This window comes from Falco cherrug, chromosome 20 (assembly GCF_023634085.1).
Source record: "Falco cherrug isolate bFalChe1 chromosome 20, bFalChe1.pri, whole genome shotgun sequence".
NCBI lineage: Eukaryota > Metazoa > Chordata > Aves > Falconiformes > Falconidae > Falco > Falco cherrug.
In genome coordinates, this window is record NC_073716.1 from 4,869,134 (window position 1) to 4,892,995 (window position 23,862).

Here is a 23,862-nt window from a genome sequence, read left to right on the forward strand (position 1 = left end):
CCCCCCCCGCCTTCTTCTGGCCCCAATGAGGTCAAGCCCAAGCTGAAAACTTCCACGCAAGAAAATCATCCCGGCTTATCTGAGCGTCACAGTGCAGGAGCGAGCCCCCACCCCGAAATGCTGCAGGGAGAGGGGTGGGAGCCACCCCCACCCCCCGGAGCAAACGGTGCCGGGGGATCTTGCCAACCTGATACCAGCTACACTACACGGCTGAAGGCTGCACCCATCCAGCTAAAAAAAAACCCACCATCTCCGGCTGGAAAATGAGCTTTTCCATGGGCACTTTCTGCACTTTGGTAGTTTTCACGGTCCATTTCGTTGTTCGGCTGCCGCCGATCCCTGATCGAGGGAGAAGGACGGCAACAACCTCTGCAGAATTCAAGGTTGGACAAAGGAGGCTATAAAATTTTCTTCCAAATCAGCAGGATGAGCGCAGCCTCCAGAACCAAGCCACGAAACCATTCCAGGCAGGATACAAACGGGGCTGGGGATTTGCAGGACCTCTCGGAGAGGTCACCCACGTCCACGAAGACCATCACCTCCTCGGCAGAGACCGCTCCGTTTGCTCCACTCGCATCCAGCCTCGGAACAAAACCTCCGAACCTTTTGCCATGCCCAAACGGCAGAGCAGGTCCCCCCCTCCCCTTATTACACCTAGATGGGAAGGAACTCGAGGAACAGCTTTATTTTAAACGGATTTCAAGAGGAGGCTGTTAACTACAGTTAACCTTGGGATCTTATCCAGCGCTACCAGCCACCGGCAGCGGGCTGGTGCTGCCCACGCTCCAGCTCTCCTGCCTGCCTCGGAGCAAGGAGAGGTGGAGCAGAGCCCGGGGAATGCTCGAGAGCATCTGCCACCTTCATGGCCAAGCAGACCCCCGCCCCCTCCCCGTGCGTGCGGATCCATAGGAGGGTCTCGTGCAGCTACAGCCGACCCCAGGAACATCAGCAGGACACGCTGGTGTCCCACCATTCCCTAGCCAACATCCCAAAGCACATTCCCTCCGTCATTTCAGCTGCCACGGACAGATCCAAAGCCTTGGGGCTGGCCTCCACCTGGGGGGTCTGCTTCCCCCCGCCCCTTCCCCCGTGCACATGGTTCAAGTAACAGCAGAAGCACCGGCAGGCTGTGGGGAGAAGTCCTCCCAAGGACAGGGACAGCCGACCAAACACACGTAATTCAAGTATTGCCCCTAAAGTCTGGCTGCTCCTTCAATAGCTCCAAAGGCTGCAGAGCCATCCCACCCACCCCCACGGGGAGCCCCCCGGCGGGGCAGGGGATGGAGCAGCGCAGGACGGCTCTCCTGACCCACCGCGGAGCAGGGTTGTGCGTTTTCACCCCAGGCATGGGCAGGACGGGCTCTGCGGCGATTCCTGATGCCTGACCAGCATGAGTTTTCCCTGCTCTGCTCCCCAGCTCGGCTGCTTTCCCTTCCCAAACCCAGCCCGCGCCCCGAACGGAGTGAAAACACTGCCGCCACCGTCACGCAGGGAGAGGACCAGCTTCTCCCCAGCTTCGGCAAGGGGAGGCTCACGGGTCCCCCATCTCACACACCCCGGCCCACGTCATCGTTTCCTCGCCTCTAGGGTCTCTTTTTGGAGAGAAGCTTGGCAGGATTCACGTGCACCAGGCGCACCATTCTTGGCTGGCACGGAGCTGGGACACTTCAAGCATCAGACCAGGCTTGGCTCTTAGGAAGGTTTTCCTTTCCAGCATATGGATCAGTTGGAAAATTGGGATCTTCAGCACACGGCCAGCCAAGATGCAGCAGGGCCAGGGGCGCAGACACTGGAGTCTCACCTGCACAAACACAGAGGCTTTTCCCTCCGCCAACGTTTGCCCGACGTGCTGTGCGCTTTAGCCAAAGCCCTTGCGTCAATTCACAGGCTCCGCTGATAACGGTGTGAGCTGCAGGGCTGCAACCCAGGGGAGGGGACGCGGCGGAGGATGCTGGTCCCCGCACAGAGGGGCCGCGGCGGAGGATGCTGGTCCCCGCACAGAGGGGCCGCGGCGGAGGATGCTGGTCCCCGCACAGAGGGGCCGCGGTAGCCGTGGACTCAATTAGCTCCCCCCTCCCCGAGGGTCAGGATATGCTGTTCAGCACGTCTTGGGGCAGCTCCCCCGTCCCGATAACCACTGCCCCAACAACGCAACACAAAGTCAGTAGCGAGTAGTGTCCCATGAGGTATTTCTACAGATTTTGAAGCTTAATTATTAGTTTTCTCTGGAAGCCAAATCCTTTTTAAAAAAACCGTACTTTTTCTCCAAGACCAAAACTGAGGCCAGAGGTGACAGCGATGACAGGGAGGGCAGGATTCGTGTAGCACCCGTTGTAGCAACGCTTGGCAGAGGCAGACAACCGGAATTTTTCCAAGCTGCTGTAAGATCCACAAGGCTGTGTCTAATTCAAGGACACAGATCACTCGGCAGGGCAAGACCGAAGTCCTCACAGCTCCCACGCGACGGCAGCCGGCTGACAGGGCACGGAGCTCAGATCCGCAGACCTGGACCACGCGTCGCATCTTCAGACCCTGCTGCTGCAGGATGGAGCGTTTCCTTCCCTCGGGTCGAGGGCATGGGAACATTTGCTTGTTTAAATACAGGAGGAAAGGTGCTTCTCCAGACTTCTTCTCAGCACCGCTTCAGGAGAACTTTAAAACTTCATGAAATGCAAACTCTTTGCAGTTGGCTGCAGCGGATGGAACGGCAGACCAGGATTTGAGGGGGCAGGGAGGGTATTTCAGCCTGTGCCAAGCCCAGAAACACAGCGAGAGCTGCCACCTCTCTTGGCTTTACCGTTTCTGAACTGCTGTGGTTCCACGGACAGCCCAGGGAGAGGAGGAAGCAGCAGGCAAGCTCAGAGATCAGATACTGTTCCGGGAGAACTCCCAGTTACCTGCTCCTTGCTCCGAGTCATCCTAGAGATTTCTCTTAATGCCCCAGCAGCTCCTGATCAAGGTCCTTCGCAGCTCGACAGAAAGCCACTTCATTCACAGCTTCTGGAGACAGCCAGAGAAAGGCTAAAAGTGCACGTCCCACGGCTCTGCAAGACTGAGATCCCTGTAGCAAGTCCCTTTGGTCCGTGGACTGCTGCCACGGCCACAGCAGCAGCTCTGCCACTTGCCTGCCACTTCTCACGGGGTTTCAGCGAAATCTTCCAGTGTTTGCTAAGGGAACGAGGAGGAGCAGCCCTTGCTCCCCAGCGCAGCAGCAACCATTCCCCTTTGGCAGAAGGCTCGGCGACATCCAAACGGCTGATATGCTCTTTCTTCCTCGGGCCCAACTTAAAAAGCATATAGGGTCACCCTGCAAATCCAGTTGCAAAGCTCAGCTGCCCAAGACTAGGTTTGGCCCTCTTCTTCCAAACCCTAGAGAGCAGAGGAGCTGTGCAGCTGCCTGCTGCGCAGAGCTCCATGCTCCCCAGGTTATTCCACAGAGCTGCATCTCATTCCGGCTCAGCCTGCCTCCAAAGCAGCTCTCCAGCTGCATCTCCTCTTGGTGAGGACCGACGAACAGTCTCGCCGTAACGCCTGGGGCGGATCTTCCTAGAGAGTCCCCTTCTCTCTTTCTATCTCCCCACCTTGAAGTTTCCAAGGGAGGATCATAAAATTCAGCTGATCATAAGACAGTATTTCTCATGCTGAAAATAATAATAATAATAAAAAAAAAAGTAGACGACATCAAAAATAAAACTTTCAAAAAATTGTAAATAGTGCCATGACATTCTTTGATCTGCAAGGAGTCCGCGAGCCAGGCTCAGCTGCCTCCGAGACCCCTCTCCCTCAGCCGGGAGCTGAGGCTCCTGCTCCCGTCCCGCTGTGCTTCTTAGGAGTCTTGAACCCTCTTCTCTGTACAAAAGAGCTTGAGAGCAGAAGCGGCACCGCAGAAGCAGGCTTCACCGTCGCGTGCCTCCTCCCCACCACAGCCTGACTTGGGCTACAGGATGGCAACAATCAAACTCCTGGTGGGGAAGACAGAGGGGACGGGGATCAAACACCCCGCTTGATGTGGCAGGATCTGCCCCAGACTGCAGCTGCTTTGGCAGGAGAGCGAGCACAGGCTTGTGTGGGCACAAATAGGCACAAGGAAGTACCAGAAGCCTTGTTGCCCTCCCCAGGGAAAGCTGGGCAACGGTAAGAGACCATGGAGTGAATAGCCACGATTCCGTCGGGAGGGTTTTGTGGGTTTTTTTGCAATGAGGGGGAACCACACGACTTACGTTTGACCCCATGGGATGGGGGACGGACCAGGGTGCGCACGTACCATCAGTGACAGCAACAAGATGGGTGAGGCAGCCTCGCTACGTGGAGGATTCAGTCTCCTGCTTCTGTTTGGAGATGAGCTGAGCTTCCTTCAGCGACAGGTACACCTCCTCCTGCGGGTCGTAGTAGTAGAACTTGCGGATGTAGGAGATCAGGGGCCTGGGGAAGGAACGGGCAGGACCTTTAACCCTGAGCCACAGCCATGCCAGACTCCACAAAGGACGACCAGAACCTCCCCCACCTCCCGCAGGAACAGCAGCCTGCACCCCAAGGCTGCGGTACCCGGCAGGTAACCCCACACCCGAGCCACTCCCGCACGCATCCCTACGCACCACGGGACATTTATCTGGTTGTCCCAAGGCTGAAGAGGTGTCAACCATTCCCTCCCAGAGCCCCTGCTGCGGACGCAGATGCTGTCACAGCGGGGAAACCGAGGAGCCTTGCCCCCCGGCCAGCCCTCCAGACTTACTTGGGCAGCGGCAGCTCGGGGATGTGATCTATTCGGACCAGCTGCCTGATCCGAAAGCGGCAAAGGTGCTGAAGGGATTTGACGTTGCTGAACCTGGAGACTGGATACAGGAGCTGGACAGGCGTTGGAGGCAGACCTGTGGGGGGCGGGGGGGGGAAGAAAAGCAGTCTTTGAGACAAGGGTGATATTAGAAAGGAACCAACTACTGATCCAGAAAGGAAAAGCTGGTGCTTGGGAACCGGAGCTCTCTGCAAGGCTGCGGCTGACAGCGCATCTGCCCAGGAGCCCCCTGCTTGGGACTGGGGAGTCAAACCTTCCAGGGGTGATGCCCCTTTGGCTGCAAGGTATCTCCAGCCTTCCTCGCAAGGCCACAACAGTTCTGATGTCACGGGATGCCCGTGGAAAAGCAGATCCCGGGACCCTGCAAGCGCCTACCACCCCCCTTCGCCCAGGGCTAGTAGACGAAGCATCGCTTTATACTGAGAAGCGACAGGGTTTCCAAAGGACGCAGATGAAAACCAGAGGAGAAGGCAGGCAGCCTGACCGGCACGTAGGCTTTGCTCTGCACAATCCTTCGGGTAGTTCTAGCAAGGCATTAAAAAGCTGGGGGATTTGGTCAGCTCAAGCCACGCCAGAGTTGCTCATTCTTGGGGTCACGAGGCTGGGCACAAAGGCGGAGGCGGCGGCAGCTTCGCTCGAGCCAGCGCCCCACGCAAGGAGCAGCTTCGCAGGGCTGGAAGCGAGCTGCATCCCGCCACCCCCCCCAAAAACCTCCTCCTCCCCCAAAGTTAAGAGCAACAATCGAGCCCACAGAACCCGGAGGTCAGCGGGAGCACCAGGAAGGATCTTTGGGAGCTGGGTTCATTCACAGCACAAGGTTTTATCTGTCTTTACAGAAGGATTCAAAGCTAGTTACACTCTAACCCCCTCCTGCTGGCTTGTCTCTGAGGGCAATGGAGTGAAAGGAGAAAAGGGAAAGCTCTTCACACTAAGATGGGCTCAAAACTGCTCCAGGCAGCTCAGGAAGCTGTGAGCCAGCTTTTGAGAAAGCAAAGAACAGCAATCAATTGAAGGCTGGGTTCTCCCCCCTCCCACCCCATCCTTATTCTCCTACCAAAAAGGAATTAGCCTCTGGGAGCTCAGCCAGCAGCTACGGGGACGCAGCACGAGCTCCGCACGCTGTGCTAGCCACATGCCTCGCTGCCAGGAGCCAGACGCGAGCTGGAAACAGCCCCCTCCTCCGAGCAGCCGTTAACATTTCAGCAGGAGAACAGCACTAACGAGCACACTGGGGAGATGCAGATCCTCGGTGTTCTCCCGCTGAAGATCAGGCGTCACTGCGAGACTTGGTTTTTCCAGGATCAAGGCGCAGCGACTCTTTAAGAAGCGCCCAGGTCCAATGCTGCACCCCGATGGAGAGGTGCTGGACCCCGACGGAGAGATGCTGGACCCAGAGCCAGCAGCACGGCTGGCTGGCGGCTCAGAGCGGGGACCAGGCAGCAAGGGACTCCTCAGCAGGTGCACTGCACCGTCTGGGGGGGGGATTATTTTCTTTTTCCACGATATTTTCCTATAGCAAGTCCTTTCTAAGGTATTTGCTTGGAGTCCTAAGCCCTCGAAGCCCTGCTCTCAGGGGGAAGCGATCTCAGGATCTGAAAGGTAAAGGATCTTGAAGCTGAAAGTGTTTTTTGAAGGTAGGATACATTACAAAGCTGGCTTTACATCCCTCTCCTCCCCAAAGCATGGCCACGTTATAAATCAGCTTTCCAGTTACTGGCGGTGTCTGCAGCAGAGGGCAACACCGAACAGCTCCGGGCTGCGACTCCAGCCCCGCCAGGAATCCTGAGGAGGCAACATCCCATCCCTCCTCCCCTCCAGCCTCTTCTAGACCCAAAACTCTTCGGGCCGAATCCTGTCCATGCTGCGGTGCCATGGAGACGTTACAGTCACCAGCAGGGCCTGCAGGCACGATGGCAATACGGATAGGGAGCAAATATACTGTAATTTCACTTGCAGATGCACTGCAGCAATCCTCCCACGCTTCTCAGTCCTGCCCCTCTTTGCTCCGCTGCTGCCACCCGCCTCACCGCAGCAGCATCCCCGCTCCTGCTCTGTTCCGTTCAGAGCATCGCCGCTCACCCGCCCTCCCAATCCTGTCCCCCACTGTTGCTCTCTCACAAGTCAGGGGCACGTCTGCCGATTTGGCACGGACTCTTCCCTTCTTTTCACGTTGGATTTTTTGGCTAGCTTTCTGGTACACCAGGACAGAGGAGTGAAAACCAGAAAAATAAACAAATACAGAAGATACCGGTCCCGTCGCCTGCCCGGATTTAGCCGGAGGGAGATGTGAGCCCATTTAAGGAACCAGAGCCTGACGGATGGGGAAACAAGCCCTCTGCAATCCCAACAGCACGCAATCAAACACGCTTCAACAAAGCTTCACTAACACTCCCCTCCTCGTTTGCAAGCACCTGCCTGTCGATGGGCTCCGGCACCACGGTCCCCCCCAAGGGACCCTGAATCTACAGTATCTGTTGCTTGAGGCTCACTTTGAGCTCACGCTTGGAAATGCTCCCACACGCTCAGCTTAACGCGTCTCCTCGACAGCCCCCGGTGGGTCTCAGCTAAGGGGGAGCTGGGAAACTACAAAGCATGGAGCGGTTCGTAAGGGCAGCGCCGCTGAGACTGGGGGAGGGAAGACAGCAAGAGTTTTAGTAGCCAAATAATTGCTTGTGGAGGGAGTAGTTTTCCAGTCTCCAGCTCCATTTGTCACAGTGCGAGACGGTACCACGTTTCCATACCGCTGAAAAGAAAGGTTGGGGAAGTCACCTTAGCACCACGAGCAAGCGGCGCAGCTGCCGAGCGAGGGGTCTGCTCCTCAGGAGCCTTCTGAGAAGTCAGCAGGCGAGGATGCAGAGCAGGGCACTGAGTGCAGCAGACCAAAGCCACCCGAGACGGGCTCTCTAGGACAGACCGGCAGTAATCACAGAGCAAAGCAGCCCCCAGGCTCAGCACAGGAGACTCACCTGGAACCCTGGATCGGAGGAAGTAGAGAAACTTCCCGTTTTTGGAGTGCATGATTGCTCTCTTTATGAACTCCACCACAGACTGGCAGCGGTCTTCAAACTTGGGATGGCACCACAGGCTGAAGGTCCCTTCCAACAGAACAGAAAAGGTTTCACGTTATAGGAGCGCCAGTGGCACGAGGAGACATTGAGTCACGAGCCCGATGTTCTCAAAGGCCAGGTGGATGCCCCAGGCTGGCTGCTTCCCGTAGAGCTGGGACAAGGCAGGGCACTAAGAGGAAACACCAGTGGCACCAGCTTGCAAGGACGCTGTCCCACTGGATCCAGTGCTCTCCAAGAGCTGAGGATACGCAGAGAGAGACGACAAGGTGAGCGCTGGAACTCACGCACGGCCGCAAGCCAGGCTTGCTGGAACTTGTGGACAGCCTGCAGTGACAGCTGCGCCTAAAACTTCAACTACTAAAACAACTACCAAGAAAAAAAAAAAAATCCTTTAACAGGGCATTAGCAGATGCCCCTGCTCCTCCACAGTATCCCACCACCAGCACTCCCAAAGAAAGCCAGTGCGTCACGGCAAAGCCTGTGCACAGAGGGGTGCAAAACCAGCGACCCGGGTGCTGCGGCCCTCTTCTGCCAGCTCTCCGGCTGTCAGCGATCGCTTATTTCAAAGCGGACCCGGGAGCAGCTTCACGTTCTTGCCAGCTGTTCCAAACACCTTAATTCAAATTACCATCAAGCCAGAGCCGGGGTCAAGACACAGCGATACCGTCCTCCCCGTGCTGCCACCCGACACGGCGTATGCCTTGAGCTCAAGCGGCAAACACTGAAACTGGAGACAGGCGGCACGGGGAAAGTGGGCCCTCCAGCCTCTGTACGGCTCTCTAAATAGGTTAAGCTTAAGCCTCAGAGCAGCCCAGTCTCACCATCCCTCCCAGACGCTCCCTCCTTGCAACAAAACGCAGCCGCTTATCCCCCTCCCCGTGCCGAAGCGCTGCCCACAGCCCCGCCGTACCTCCCCTTCTGTCCGCGGGTCTGCCAGCGCCCCAGTAGAGCTGACACGGAGCGGAGCTTCACGGGGAAGAGGAAAAAAAGGGGAAAACAAGGGCTCTGTTGTGGATGGAGCCCAGCAGGAGCCAGGCAGGAGGTGTGCGACACCACCAATCCGCACCAGCGCCGGAACCCAGAGCGAGAACGGCGGCGGAGTAACTTTGCAAACACCCTGTATCCACGTAAAGAACTTGTGCTCGGGAGAAGGGGCAGCCACATCGGAGGTAGCCAGTTACATAGTACAGACCAAGGACATTTTTGGAGGAGCAGCTCCCCCAGCACCATCCTGTTACAGAAAAACCAGAGGAAGCAGCTCCGCAGGGAATCCAGCACTCGCGGCTTTCTACAGGGTGGAGAGGGGCTCCATCCAGCCCACAAAATTTATAACACATCTCCTTCTTCCCCCACAGCTAGGTCGGGTAGGCTCTACTGGGAAAAGATGCCTCTCATCCCTGCCCTGGGCCAGCCTGCTAAACATCCAGGATCAACAAGCAGAAAAATAAGTAATCCTTCCTGGGAATCTTGGATCTGAACGAGCCCTTAAAAGTGGCCAGTAGATGCAAAGGACAAAGTATAAACCAGCCTCCCCAGCCCACCTGAAAAAAGAGACAAAGAAAATCTGGTTTCTTCATCTGATCTACCTGAGACCTGAAGGTCAAGCATTTCTCTCTTCCCTGTTCCCCCAGCCTCACCATTTGTCACCTTCACGGGTTTATCGAAGTGCTCAGGTCTGCAGTTTTCCGTGGTGCCGCAGCACATTCAGCACAAGGCAGCCAGTCCTGGGGGGCGGGGGGTGGGCACAGGGCTGCCGACACAGACCGAAGCGCTGCACCCAAACCTGAAATCCTTGATGCAGTGCCCCGGCTGGGAGCGCTGCTCTAGGGAAGGTGGCAGCACCAACCTTCACCCGTGCAGCGAGGGCAGCCTGAGGGAAGGGAAGGACACCGGGCTAAGGCAGCTCCGAGAACGGATGTATCCCAGCCCCAAAATAAGAAAGCAGAGCAGCAGCAAAAGAAGTTTGCTCCAAAGATCAATTATGAAAAAGCACCCACTGTACAGGCAGCCTCACATCTCCTCCAGCTGCAAGAGCTTCTTGTAATTTCTATAAAGACAGGGTGATGAAAATCCTCCTTACGCAATGGTCAGGGACAGGGGAACTGGCTCTAGATGGGCAAGAATTACTGCTGGGGCATCTTCCCATCAGAGGGGCTCAAGACCAGAAGTGCTGCCAGGTTTTGCTAGCAGCGGTGGAAGACGACAACAGTGGCATCCCCGGGGCAAGGGCAAAAAGGAGAAAAAGAGAAGCTTTGCTCTGAAAGGTTGCAAACCACTGTTTTCTGCAGCAGGTTGGCTGGGAAGCCTCAGAACCCATTATTTGCAGGGCCATTTAATGACAAGGCGCTATAGGCAGCTGTTATTAAAGCTTGCCCACTGGTTACAGGGCAGATTCCCCCTGTGCATTGAGCCCCTCGGGCATTTCCCTCGGCCTGAGGTCAGGTGTCTGTACGACAGCTCAATGCAGAAAACCACATGTGAAGACGAGCAGACAAAGCGCGTGGGCGAGGTGAGAAGCAGCCCGACGCAGGAGGGTGAGCGCAGCAGGAAGAAAGGGCACAAACAGCACGCCGAGAGTTCTCGGAATAAAAACCCACCACGGTGGAGCTAAAGGCTCAGCCTGGGACCGACTGCAGCCAGTACCACCGCCGAGCATCCCTCGAGCAGCGGGAGAGCAAGGTGAGGTGACGAGCCACAATGTCAGGAGATCATTTCTCATTTCACGGGGAAACAAGCTCTGTTTTGGGAAGCACAGACAGCCACGAGCGATGGCTCCTGCTGCACATCCCATCTCAGTGACATCGGATCCCAACGGCATGGGATCCAGTTTTCCAAAGCAAGGCCTGAGGACAGGCACAGGGAATTGTATTCTCCAATTTTTCAGAGTCAATAAGGACAGTCGCTGCTTGAGGCATAAGAAGCAAAGTCAAATGCAGCTTCTAAGGCCTCTTGCAGAACCTCACCACAAGAGCGAGGACATGCTGCTGCTGCTCCCCCTTCTCCTGCCGGCCCTGTGCCCCGAGCGCCGTTCTTGGGACCTTGAGATCAGACTGGTCCCCAGCCGCAGGCCTCCGCCACCCCCAGAACCACCCGTGGCTCTTACCTCTGTAGTGCTCCATCCTGGTGTGATGGGTGATGCCCTGCGACCGAAAGCTGAGGCTCAGGATGTAACGGGGGTCAGAACTGTCTCGGACCAGAAAGGATCCGTCCGGCTTCCCCTTCAGCTTCATCTCTGCATCCTCCCAGTTCATCGGTCCCCAGTACCACCCGCACTAGCAAAGGAGACAGCCAGAACGTCAGCAGAAGCTAGCAAGGAAGATTTTATCAGCAACCAAACGCAGTATGATTTGTTCTTGTTGTTAATCCCCTTTAAATGTCAAAATGGAAGTGCCTGGTGATACCTGCCCAGGAGTATGGGTGGTCAGGACTCGTTGCTCCTGGACACCATCACATCCCTTACCACCCAGAAGTGGGGAAAGACCAGACGAGACCACGCCACCCCTTCCATGCACAACAAAGTGCTCGTCTAGACTCAAAGGCCTCACCGGGGGAAAGGCAGGAGGCTTTTTTTTTTTTTTTTCAGTCCCATCCTAATCTTACACTCCTAAGTCTGTAAAAGGGATGATGCCCCCAAAAACCAGAGCCGAGACACACAGCCTTTCCCTCCCGGCTGCTGCCACCAGCCCACGGCGCCGTTACCTTCTCCAGCTCCCGCAAGCTGGCCGCGAAGCTGCTGGAGTCCGGGCGGTAGAGGGGACACTGCAGGTGCGGGGCGGGCTGGCCGGGCATCGCCTCCATCGGCCTCAGCGGGACAATCCGTGGGAAGGCGTCTGCAGAGGGAGAGAGCGCCCAGGCCACGGTCACCCGTGGGGAGCTCACCCCCCCCAGGACCGGTCGCCCTGTCCCCCTCGCACAGCTCTGGAGGGCAGGAGGGGCAGAGCTGCAGCGTGGAGGAGGGAGCTGGGCTGACCGACGCGAGGACGATGTCCTGGTGAAGGACACAGCGGGAGTCACTACCTGGCCCTTCCAAGGTGACTCGGTGCCTTCACCTGCTATTTCCTTACGCTAGCTCGGAGGGAAGGCAAGGGATGATGTGCCAGGTGGCACAGACTGGAAGGAACGAGCGCGCATCCTGAAAAAGGGGGCAGTTAAAGCCCCCGGGGTCCTGAAGGAAACCGAAAGCAAGAGGGTCGGGGCGCAGGAAGCATCCTGGTGTGCCGTTAGGCTGGCTGTCAAAGCTGGGGCTCCTGCCCTGACCCCTGTTCCCACCTTCCGACATCGCCGCCTCTCGTTAGGTGACACGGCACAAAGCGGGGTGGGCTGCGCTTCGGCCAAACCCCCCGGAGGAACCCGAGAAAACGGGAGATGCTGAACTGGGGATAAAGCTGCTGCAATCACGAGCTTCAGCAAAACTACCGCGGGCAACAAGAGCCAACGCCACAGAAACCAGAGCCTGGACACCACAGTGCCTGCGCACTCGGCGGCGTAGGACTGAGCAGGCGATGCAGGCGGCACCGTGGCTGTTGAAGCCTGAAGCGCTGCCTTCAAGTTTACCAAGAAACCCCCCAACGTCCAGACCCCTGAAGGGGAAGCCAGAGCCTTGCTGCTAGAGCTAAGCTGACCTGGGGCATGGGGCGGAGGAGGCGGAGGCAGAGGGAAAGACTGCAAGGAGGAACCCATTGGACCCACTAGGACAGATGCAGGCAGCGTCCCACTGATATCATCTAGGAGAGAACAGAGGCAAGAGAGATTCAGAAAACAGGAAAGCGAGCGAGCTCTGCGCCTGACAACACGGCTCCAGCAAACCGGCCCTCAGCACCGCCTGGAGAGGTGAAGATGGAGCTTCCCACCCGCAGCTCACCATCCTCCTCCCGCTCCTGAGCGCAGGGGCTGCTGCTGCTGCTGCTTCCCACCAGCTCGGAGCCTCGCACACACACATGCACGCCCACACGCGCTCCTGGACTGAAGGAGACTGTTTTCCAGCCCAGCCAGCTCCTCGCATGCAGCTTGCAGCACAAGACAGGCGTTAACAGGAGACGTCACAGGCTCAGCACACGGGATGTGCAGGGCAAGGTGCTGCTGGCTCAGGCTGACTTCACCCATCCTGAGCTGCTCCTGTGCAGGGGAGCCTCCTCCAGCGGAGGGTGCAGAGCAGCTAAGCCAGGCTCCTCGTGCAGCAACAACCCGGGGAACCTCCACTTCCACCGACTGGAGAGCACAGCAAGGAACCAGCCCCGCTGGGTGACGGGTAGGAAGGGGCGGAAAGTTTCCAAAAGCAGCAGAAATGCTACAAAACCAGCACTTTCCCTCCCACCTCGCATCGCTCCACCAGCACCCTCCCTTCCTGGCTGAGCTAAGAGAAGCTTTCAGCCAACAGCAAAAAAATCCTATTGCCAGGGAAGGGTGAGCAGGCACGTTACGGGGTCAGACGAGCAGGCAGCGAGCCCGCCACCAGCGACCCTCAGGACGCTCCTCCGCCATCCCTGCGCGGGCACATCGGCAGCCGCTACGCTCCCGGAGGGACACGCGGCAAAGGATGCTCTCCGGGACGGTACCTAGCAGGCTGAGGCTTCTTCGCGGCGGAGGCGGTGGAGTCGGAGGGTGAGGGGAGGTCAGTCCTCGCTGAGAGATGTCCACGTCCACTAGTGACACTGTTTCACCTGAAGGTTGGTGGAGCAAGACCGTTAGTACTGCACCTCCGCCGGGGCACGCAGAGGCTCAGCGTGGGGAGTGGGGGGAGAGGGGAAGGGGCAGTGACCTCCGCAGGGTTGGGAAGATGATCCTGTTGGCAGTTTTCAAATCGAGTCGCCCTGCCGCATCGCTTCAGAGACACTGCTCAGCTCTGCTACCGCAGCCCGAAGGTCAGGCAGAAGGGAACGACACCCGTACGCGGGCCCGATCCCAGTCCGAGTCCGGCAGCAGCAGAGACCTTTCCAGCGCCCGCACTTTGCTTGGGGAATGGTTGCACAGGTCTGCGTGGCACCCGCCAAGGTACCTCTCCTGTTAGTGCTGATCTCAGCTGCCCTACAAGTGCCTTGGCTGATCAGACAAATACCTTCTACCCCAAAGGCTGGGACGGTCCCAGCTCTTAAAATTAATACCAGGGAGCTGGACAGGCTTTTACATTAAATCCCTGGAATTCACTGAAGCCCCAAAGCTTTGGATCCAGGAGACCGGGGAAAACAATGACACAAACTAAGAGGTCTAACTGAAAACCAGAAAAGCTTAAAATTAGTCTAAAATCACGGCAGAGAAACAAAGCCATCAAATCAAGGTCAAAGCATCAGCCTTGATAACGGACTGATAGAGAGTCTGAAGGAAAACACCTAAATCCTAAAGACACCCCTAAGTGGTGCTACCGCAGCCATGGCATGTTTCCCCCCCCCCCCCCCAAAAAAAAAAATAAAATTCAGTCTAACCAGGCTCTGATGAACCACCGCCACTGAAACCAAGTTATCCCAACCATCCGAACCACAGTCTCAAGGACAACAAAATCTGGCTGCCTTAGATTTCAATTCCTGTGGGCAGGGAACTCCTCTTCTGCTCCAGATACCGTCCGCAGCGTCGCCCGCCTCTTGGCAAGCGCCTGGCAATGTATTTACCGTCCATAACACAGGACAACATTGACTCAGCTTCCCCGCCCCCCCCCCCCCCCCCGGTTTTAAAAGTCCCGTCTATTAATAAGCGATGCTAAGAGGAGTATTTAGGGTGGGTTATTATCCGAGGTGCCTTCTCCCCGGGGGACTGAAGGGTGTGAGCACACACGGGTGCACACAGCCAACTCTTTCATTTCCACACCTTCAAAACGAAGCGGCTGGCCCGCGTTCACCTTGTACAAACAAAACCGAAGGGTAACCAGACTAACAGGGGCTGCGCTGATTCCGCTTGCAAATCCTGCCAAACGCAGCAGGGGCTGCGGCGGGATTACGGAGCCAGCGTTTCCAAGAGGTGCCCAAGGAGAGGTCAGGAAAGGGGAGCACAGCCTCCCCGAAGCCCTTCCCTCATCCCACACACTAAGCTGAAAGCAAATCACCAAAAAAAACTCATCCAAGTTGGGCCCAGCGTTCGAATTCTGTCCCACTTTGGCGGTCCCAGTCTCAGAAAATCCCCTACAGAGCAGCTGCGAAAGAAACCGAGAGCTCAGCGGTGTAAACCTGAAGTCAACAACAAACCAAAGCAATTCAGATCCAGATATTCACTTTGGAGATGCTTCCACCATCTTCTGCAAAGGAAAAACTACTATGAGGGCATTGCCACTGTCCCACCAACGGGCAAAAATTGCTGTCAGTAATTCTAAAAACAGCTAATAGGATAAGCTAACAATTAATCAGATCAACACCACAAATTTAGAGCAAAAATTTGCCAACTCCAGGTTCTCCTGTGTTGTTCGTTTGGAGGAAAAGCAGCTCTGCGCACACATCCATGCACCCCTACCACCCGCACGCAGAATTACGGTTTTTACACCCACAACTTCCCCTAGCAACAGCTGACAAAGCAGCAGAAGCAGCTTTTGCTTTCAGCAGCTTCGATTTGCTAAATAAACGCACACGACACTTCAGAGGAAGCCACATCACACAAGGAGCACGTCCTCGTGTGCCGCCCCGCGATCCAGGCATCGGCTGGGGGGGATGCGGGAGCGGAGGAGAGAACAGGCACCACCACCACGGCTGAGTCACCCCCAAGTGACTCCGCTCTGCAAGAGCTGAACGAGCCACGAGAACCCGCAGGAGCGGATCAGAAGCTTCCAGTTACTAGTTTTGGGCAAGTCAGACACATGCTCTGCCTCGAAGGTCACTTCTCTGCAATTCCAAGCGGTTCCCAGCACGGCTTCACCACTGCTCTCCACAGCGGGTTTCGCCCTCCCTGGGAACACAAACCACCCACCAGCCCCTGCCCTGAGCCCTCCAGCCTCCTGCCACGCACCGACCGAGCCGCAAGAGGTGGCTTCCAGCCCTACCCGCCGGCTTCTCCGAGGGCGGCTGCTGCTACACGTCACATCTTGGTCCCCTTGCTCCGCAGCAAGACCCTCAGCGTGAACTTACTTCGAACGCGACCTTCCCAACACGCCACGTAAAACCACACGCAGCTGAGAAATACTCACTTGTGACTTTAGATTCCTACTCATGTTTTGAGACGCGGTTCTCCCGAGGAAGCCCCTGGCCCTGTGGCTAGCGCTGTTTTGGCTACGAGCCCACACCAGAAGAGGCACATGACTGTGACTGGGAGCTTTTTCAGCAGGACAGCTTTCAGCTGCCAGCAGAGCAGGACTCCCCCCTCACCCCACTCACCGACCAGCCAACTTCCCCCTCCCTCCAGCAGAAAAGGGAAGGTCAGAAACCAGCAGGATGCAGGGAGACACATGCAGCAGAAGGTAATGCTCCCCCAAAGAGGTTTCAATTCCCAGAGCTTGTCGTGCAGCAGAGCTGCTGATGCTGCCGTGCCATCCAGGAGGGAAGCTGGGCTTGCCCTCAGCCCCCCTCAAACCGCAGGATGGAAGCACCCAACTGCACTTGCTCTACAGGGGATTTTCCAAACCACTTGGCTGCAAACAGCCCTGCGTGGAGAAAGGACCAGCACCTCCCAGAGCCCGGCTCGACCCGGCGTTTCAACAGGACGCATTGCAAAACGCTGACTTGCAACAGCCACGTTCTTTACAGCTCCTCTTGGGCAGGGTTTGAGGGCGAGCAGGGCAGAGGGACACCTCACAGAGATCCCGGGTTGCACGCGGAGGCAACATTCAGCATCCACCATCGAGCACATGCTGCTCTTTTCATAGCAAAATGAAACGCCACGCTGCAAACCTTGCAAACCCTGCAAATCCTTACCTGTGAAGAGGGGGCTGAACACAACCGGGGAAAAGGCACTTTGAGTTCTTGTCAGTCTGTGTTTCCTATCGGAAATAAGAAAGACATCGTTAGTAGAGGTGAGGAGACGCCAGGCATCCCACCAGAAAGCAGCTTGACCTTCTCAGACCAGAGGAACCTTCACCATTCTTTACAGAACCTTGAGACGGCTCAGCGCTGCGTGTTTATTCAACTCCTAGAGCAGCGCTTTGGCTTAAGTAGGGCAGCCAACCAGTAAAGCTAGGTCTCCGTCCTGCTACGAAGCAAATCTCTAACTAGGTAATTAATAAAGTCATTGGAAAGAAAACCCCAAGCAAGTATGGTGAGCGGAGCCAAGAAGCTGTTTCACAACAGGCATCACGCTATTCCTCCGGATCAGGCATTGCCAAACGCCTTCGACAAACAGGTTCGGTCCCTGCGCAATGAGGGGCTGTGCCTGGAGCGAGCGCGTCGCTCGGAGGATGCCGTGTCCCCAAAGGCATTCAAAATGCAGGTGCAGGGCAGGCGAGCTAAACCCAGAGCACCGAGATGGATGGAACCAGCTCAAAACACACCTCTGAGGCCCCAGGAATACCAGCAATTCCCGTGAAGCTCGTTTTCCAAACCCGCAGTTTTATAACAACACTGTAGCCAGCCCTGTGCTCTCCCCACACAAAAGCACTCCTTCCAGCACCTTCCTACTGCGATGCTAAAGGGCTTTATCCAGATTTAGGCAGAGGAAACGCTGGTAAACTGAGGCACAGAGTATGGCACCCTCAGGACTTGAATCCGCGGTTGAGGCGAGGCGAGAAACGTGTTCCCGGTGCCAGAAACTCGCTCCCGCCGAAGAGAGGAGCACAAGAACAAAGTTGAGCACAAGCACAGCCCTCACGAGCCGCAGGTTCGACAAAGGCAGGTCCTTCCAGCACCCACAGCGTATCGTGCAACGCCCATCCCGGCACTGGGCAACCTGTAGGTCTGTACTGGGAGAGCCAGGGTTACTCCAAGTTCAATAACACAACCGCACTGCGCTGGCCAGGGAAACTGGTCCCATGGCATCCAGCCCAGCAACTGCACCACCAAGACCTAGAGCTCAGAGACCAGCTCTGCCCACCGCCGGGACACACCACCCAGCAGGCTGTCAGGGGCTGGCTCTGTTCCTCTCGGACGTCTCCTCGCGCCCCAGCACGCGGCTGCCCCTGAACCTGCCCCCGAAGCCTGCCTTGCGCTTCAGACCCCAGCTCTGCTCACAGCCTCCTGCGAAAGCCGGACAAAATTTCGGGTAAAACCAGCTCGGAGCAAGGATCTGCCGCCCGCCTGGAAGGGCTGCACGGAGCAGATGCAACTCAGCGGCCCCACAGGGAGGAGAAACCCAAGCTCCGGGCTCATGTGGCTGTGCACGACGAGCCCTGGCAGCGCAGAGCAGACGGGTGCACCCTCCTCTCCTCCCAGCACAGACCAAATGCTTCTCGTGTCTGCGTCCAGACACATCCCTGGGTCGCACAGCTGTGAAGAAAGGCTGAATACTGTAAGTTTTCAAATAAAAATACTAAGGAACACTCATCATCACGATAGATAAAACCCCATGAAAATGTCTGGAAGCGTTTTCATTTTAAGGCTCTCGCACCTATTTGAGGGCTGGATTTTTTCCCCAAAGGAGAGCAATTCACCAATTATCAGCCACACATACACAAAATTACACTTCTGGACTAATATCAACTAACATTATAGTAACAGCTCTGTTCCCACCCACTAAGCCAGATGGAAAGGAGCACTGCTGGCATTTTGCTGTTACCAAAACAGCTATGTTTTATGCCAACATTTTACAGTCATTGATTTTGGAGATTTCTCATCTCTTGCAAGCTCACATCAGCAGCAGGGAGAGAACAAGAAACTATTCACGTGGACTGAATCCTCCACCTCCCAACTCAGCCTCCACCAAAACAACATACTTCCAAACTTCCTCCTCCTGCCCTCAAGTTCAGCAGTATCCAAACGACGCCGAAACCCACAGAGAAGCAATTACATGTGACCGGTACCCGAGTGCCGCTGCCTTGGATCAGCGCAGCCCTGCAGAGCTGGAGAAAGCCAAAGGTGGACGTTGCCGTGAACGCCATGGTCAGATTCTGCACAGATTTGTGCACACAGAACTGGGAAACCCCTCGAGCTCCGGCAAATAAGGATTTTTAGGGTCAGTTACCCACCAGTTCTGTAATAGCGGCCGGCATTTCCCACGGTGCTGCCTTTGCTCATTCCAAGGCACTGCCTCGTTATCACTACGGCAAATCTTACCTGGCCACCCGGGCTGGCTCTGTGCTACTTTATACATGTAATAACGTGGAGACATGTTAAAAAACCCAAGGTCACCACCACAACTAACTTACCAGACTTGGGTACCCAGCGAGGGATGCGCAGCAGATGCTGGCCGGCGCCGAGATGTCCCTGCGCCCACCCATCTGCAGAGCCTCACCCCGTCCCCTTTCCCTCCAGCTACCTTGACGGCCAAACTGCTTCCAGAAAGTTGTTTCACCGACAGAGTCTTTACTGAACACCCAAGTCCTGGCTGAGAAGCCACACGTTGGTATCTCCACACTGAGTTTCTGCAGCTCAGCAGAACCCCGCTATTCATTTTAGGTAATGGGGCTGGTTTCTTTCCCAACTGCTGCTGCAGGCGGGAGCCAGTGGTGCACCGATGCTGCCTCGGGGACCAGCACCACCATGGGAAGCCCAGGCAGCAACTCCAAATACCAGGAATTCGGCTCCTTGTGGATGTTTAAAGGAAGAGCCTGACTAGGTATCGCCCATCGCAGATGAAGGGAGCACTTCACCAGCAGCCTGCAGAGAGACTTGCAAGTCAGGAATAAGAGCCCGATAGCAAGCAGAGCTGTGAATTAACCCAAAAATCGCTCTGAGCCCACCTCATCAGCCACAAGCGATGGCAGCAGCGACTCACAATGAACGCCAGGCCCATCCTATATTAATGGGGGCCATGCATTGGGAGGCAACAACCTCCAGCTCTTTGCAGAACCCAGGGAAGGTCATCGTCTGTGTCCCCCCCTCAGTCAAGCCGTGAAGACGGGTGCAAAGCAGCAGACAGCACGCAGCAGCACAGTATAAAGTCTGGCAAAAACCACAGCGGGAAATCAAGTCGCTGCACTACACACCTCCAAACCGAGGGACCAGGGCAACAGGGAGGGGAGGAAAAGAAAATCACCATCTGCCGAGGCCGAAAATTCGCTTCCCAGCAAGCCCAGCTTCCCTAAACCGTGTCTACCCTCCTCAGGAGACCACGAGCATCCCAGCATCCCAAACCACACGTCCTGGCTGGCGAGAGCGGGGCCAGACCTCGGAGCCAGCAGACACCATCCCACCGAGGTGCTGGAGAGATGCCAGCACACCAGCAGCTGCGTTCCACGGGCGCAAAAAGCCCGGCTCAAATAAGCCAGCCCTCGCCAGCAGGAGAGGGACCGCTGGAACTGGAAGCGGGGAAGTCATCCCTGAACCGCTAGAGTTGCTGCATCAGGCACCTTGAAGTAACCTTTGTTAAAATATCGCCTAATTAGCGCTGCAGAGTTGCACGATGCCAGAGCAAGAAGTGACCACGACACTCCCCGAGCGGAGGGGGGACCCCGATGGTGATGGGTCCTGCTCCACTCCCAACCGGCCGGGGCACCGGTGCCAGCTCCGCACCAACGCCAGCGCTGGGAGGTCCCGGGCGCTCCTCAAGCGTAAGGACGGAATAAACCACGAGCCCATTAGCAAAACATTATGTCATTACAGGCAACGCGGCTCGCTACTGTTTGAGGCCCATTTAGTCATTTGTGGGGAACGAAGCCGTTGTATAAAATGGTTTCCCTACCCCACATGCAAAAGCGGGGCTCCTCGCGGGCACAGCAGCTCGAGGGAGGACTCAAACACCCCGAGCAGCTGCGGGGCTGGGAGCTGACACCCGGAGCCGTGGCTGGCCCATCTCAGAACCCATCCTCTGCTTCCAAGGGGAGGTCACTTTGGCCTCTGCTGCAGCCCGGTTGCCTTTTGGGCTGCCAAAGTGCCCAGTGGGTCACACCTGACCCAAGGCCAACATCTTCAGAGCAAGCCTGGAGAAAGTTTTCTGTTCAGCCCATCAACAGGTCTGCAGCTGCACTAAGGAGGCAACATCCCCGACAGCCTCACAGGAGGTTAATTAACCCCGCAGGGGAAGTACCCTGCTGTCACACTCAAGGCTCCATTCAATTATTTAATGCTGCTGCCGGGCGGGCTGTCCCTGCCTCCTCCATGAAGAATTCCAGTTCTGCTGCTGGAAATGCTACAGAAAGTGGTTTCTGGAGCATGGGACACCCACCCCAACCAGAGCCGGGTACAGCTCAGCCCTTCACCCTCCGCAGCCGGCATCAAGCAGCTCGTGTCTCCCGCTGAAACACGAGGCTGGAGCAGGCAAGGCGTGCCGGAGCCAACGGAGCGGGGCTGAGGAACAAGGGGGTACCCGGGATCCCACAATTTGTCCCTCCAGCCTAACGCACAACCCAGCCAACCTCGGGCTGCCAGCATTCCCTCCGGCCATGGCACAGGGGGACAGCAGAGCCACCACGGCAGCACCCACCGCCACCACCGACGCCGGAGCCCAACCGTGATGCTCGTGAGCCACAGGAAACCATTCTGCGCGGTGCAGGAGGGTGAGAGGAAACACCAGCCCCTCAGCTCTGGGCACAGCACTTCCTCGCTCGGCCGGTGCCGTGGCATCCCGGGGCTCCGGCCGCCCCACCGGGCCTGCTCCCGGATGGTTTTCCACCATCCGCTTTGCCAGGAGCTGCATGTGCCTCCGCCAGGCTCCAGCTGCGCTCGCCCACCCCGTGCACAAGACGAGGCCTCGGCAGCTGCTGGAAGTGGCCCAAGCCCAGCTCGGAGCCGAGGGACGGCCGCGGTGCCCAGGGGGGACGGCACCTGCGCCGGGCCACCAGCCTCACTGCACTGCCATCCTGTGCTGCCATCAACCCGGGGGTCCCCCGGCTCCCTGCAGCGCCTGTCCTGCCACCCTGGAACGCCCCCAGGCCAGGGACCCCCCCCAGCCCAGCTCAGCCTTTAGGGCCGGGGACACCCCCCAGCCCAGCTCAGCCCCTGGGGCCGGTGACACCCCCCCAGCCCAGCTCAGCCCTTGGGGCGACCCCCCCTCAGCCCAGCCCCTTGAACCGGGGACCCCTCCAGCCCAGCTCAGCCCCTGGAACCATGTATCCCCCCAGCCCAGCCCCTGGAACCCCCTACCCAGCTCAGCCTCTGGGGTGACCTCCCCCAACCCAGCTCAGCTCCCCGGGCCGGCGACCCCCCCCCAGCCCAGCTCAGCCTTCAGAACCGGGGATCCCCAACTCAGCTCAGCCCTTGGGGCGAACCCCCCCCCCCGGCCCTGCCCAGCCCCGGGCCCCCCCGTACCTGCCCGCCTCCTGCTCGCGGCCGCGGGCCCCGCAGACGTCGGTCAGGCTGCCGGCCGAGGCGGGCAGCTCCCCGGGGCGCCGGGCCTCGCTCCCGCCGGCGGCATCCCCGGCCGAGCCGCCGCTGCAGCTCTTGGTGCGGAAGAGGCGGCTGAGGCGGACCCGGAGCGAGCCCTTCCTGGCGCCGGGGCCCCCGGGGCCGGCGGGGGGCGGGGGGGCGCCGGCCCCTCTCCCGGCGGCGCGGGCAGCCCCGCGGCCGGGGGACCCCGGCTCCTCCTCCGAGCAGCTCCCGGCCTCGTCGGGCTCCAGCGCCTCCAGCACCAGCAGCGCGTCGCTGGTCTCCTCGGCGGCGGGGCCGGCGGGCGGCGGCGGGCCCAGGCAGGGGCATGGGCAGCCCGCCGGCCCCTTCGCCCCCAGCCCGGGCGGCCGCAGCCCCAGCGCCGCCAGCTGCAGCTCCAGCCCCCCCGGCGGGGCCGCCCCCCACCTGGCCGCCGCTTTGGGCTCCAGCGCGCAGCGGTGCCGCGGGCACAGCAGCTCGCCGCCGCCTCCCGCCGGGCCCCCGCCGCCGCCGCCCGCCGCCGGGCCGCCCTCCTCGCCGGGCCGCCCCTCCGCCGCGTTGCGGAACACCATCAGCTGCGGCGGCGGCCGCGGGGCCCGCAAAGCCCCGCCGCCCGGCAGCGCCGCCGCCGCCGGCCGCCCGCCGCCGGGGCCCGGCAGCCCCGCGCCCGCCGTGCCGGTAACGGCGCCGCCCGCCGCGCCCGCCTCCGGGCCGGCCCCATAGCCCAGCAGGCGGCTGAGCACCCGGTAAGAGGCCGCGGCGGCCGCCGCCGCCTCCCCTTCGCGCAGCTCGGCGCGCTGCATAGCTACGGCCGCCGCATGGCTCCCCGGGCCCGGGCCGCACCGGGCCCCGCCGCCGCGGCCCCCGCCCTCCCTCCGCCGCGGCCCCGGCCGCGCGCCGCCACACCCCCCCCACTTCCGCCGCCGCCCGGCCCCGCCCCCGATCGCCGATACCACGCCCTCCGGTAGCCGAGGTCACGCCCCCGTCTTGAGGCTGCCCGCTGCCCCCCCCCCCCCCCCAACCCCCAGGTGGAGCGCGGCCGCGGGGTCCCGCTCTCTGCCCCGGCACCCACCGGCGGGCCGGGGGAGCACGAGGGGTCCGGCGTGCCTGGAGCAGCCCCCTGCCCCCATCCCGCGGAGAGCGGGGTGCAGTAGGGGAAACTGAGGCACGGGCACCCAGCACCTTCGTACTGCGGGCCTGCACGGCCTTGCACAGCTCTCGCACGGTTGCAGCACGGCTCTTGCACGGCTCTTGCACGGCTCTGGCAGGCAGTGCACCCCACGGGAGGAGCGGGGCCGGGGCCCAGCTCCCCCCACCCCCACCTGGGTGCTGGCAAGGAGGGAGGTCGCTGGGGGGGGGGGGCTGAGCAGCCTCCCGTGCCTCAGTTTCCCCTCTGTAACCGAGCCAGTGCTGCATGGCACCCCGCACACCGTCCCCCAGTTTGGGAGTGGGGGGTGGGCATCAGGCCCCGCCGGGGGGCACCGTGCCCACCCCCGTACCACACTCCCCACCCTCAATCCCCACAGGGACATCCCACATGTATGCCAACCCCCCCCCCCCCATCGCCATCCTAAGGCTGGGGGGGCCGGGGACTGAAGCCCGGGACCATATGGGGACCCAGCGGGTGACCTTCCCCCCCCTCGCCCCCCCAGCTGCTGAGGGGGCCGCGGGGAGGGGGATGCCGGGAGGAAAATTCCCG

At 59.0% G+C, this 23,862-nt stretch overlaps 1 protein-coding gene across 4 annotated transcripts; it reads right to left on the reverse strand.

Annotated features, from left to right (window-relative positions):
* On the reverse strand, positions 1-23,060 carry SOCS7 (suppressor of cytokine signaling 7). Of its 4 annotated transcripts, XM_055697572.1 has the most exons (10): positions 22,107-23,054; positions 16,686-16,750; positions 13,416-13,520; positions 12,483-12,584; positions 11,560-11,690; positions 10,964-11,132; positions 7,759-7,887; positions 4,733-4,868; positions 4,265-4,422; positions 1-3,962 (listed from the first exon to the last, which is right to left on the reverse strand). In XM_055697572.1, exons 1-9 carry the CDS (start codon positions 22,964-22,966, stop codon positions 4,302-4,304), a joined length of 1,818 nt encoding a protein of 605 aa, XP_055553547.1. In that variant the 5' UTR covers positions 22,967-23,054; the 3' UTR covers positions 1-3,962; positions 4,265-4,301. The 4 variants fall into 4 exon arrangements, with proteins under 4 accessions (XP_055553547.1, XP_055553548.1, XP_055553550.1 ...); XM_055697573.1 differs by lacking the exon at positions 12,483-12,584 and having other exon boundaries at positions 22,107-23,055; XM_055697575.1 differs by lacking the exons at positions 12,483-12,584; positions 13,416-13,520 and having other exon boundaries at positions 22,107-23,055.
* Positions 23,061-23,862: the final 802 nt, after the last annotated feature.

What these genes read in the sequence shown, in the direction of transcription:
- SOCS7 (XM_055697572.1), bottom strand. Translation starts at nt 22,966, where the DNA reads ATGCAGCGCGCCGAGCTGCGCGAAGGGGAGGCGGCGGCGGCCGCCGCG. An exon ending in TCCTCCGCCCCATGCCCCAG is followed by an intron (nt 11,691 to 12,482) that starts GTCAGCTTAGCT and finishes CTCCCTCTGCAG; the next exon opens with ACGCCTTCCCACGGATTGTC. An exon ending in CCCGAGCTGCCGCTGCCCAA is followed by an intron (nt 4,423 to 4,732) that starts GTAAGTCTGGAG and finishes TTCCTTCCCCAG; the next exon opens with GCCCCTGATCTCCTACATCC.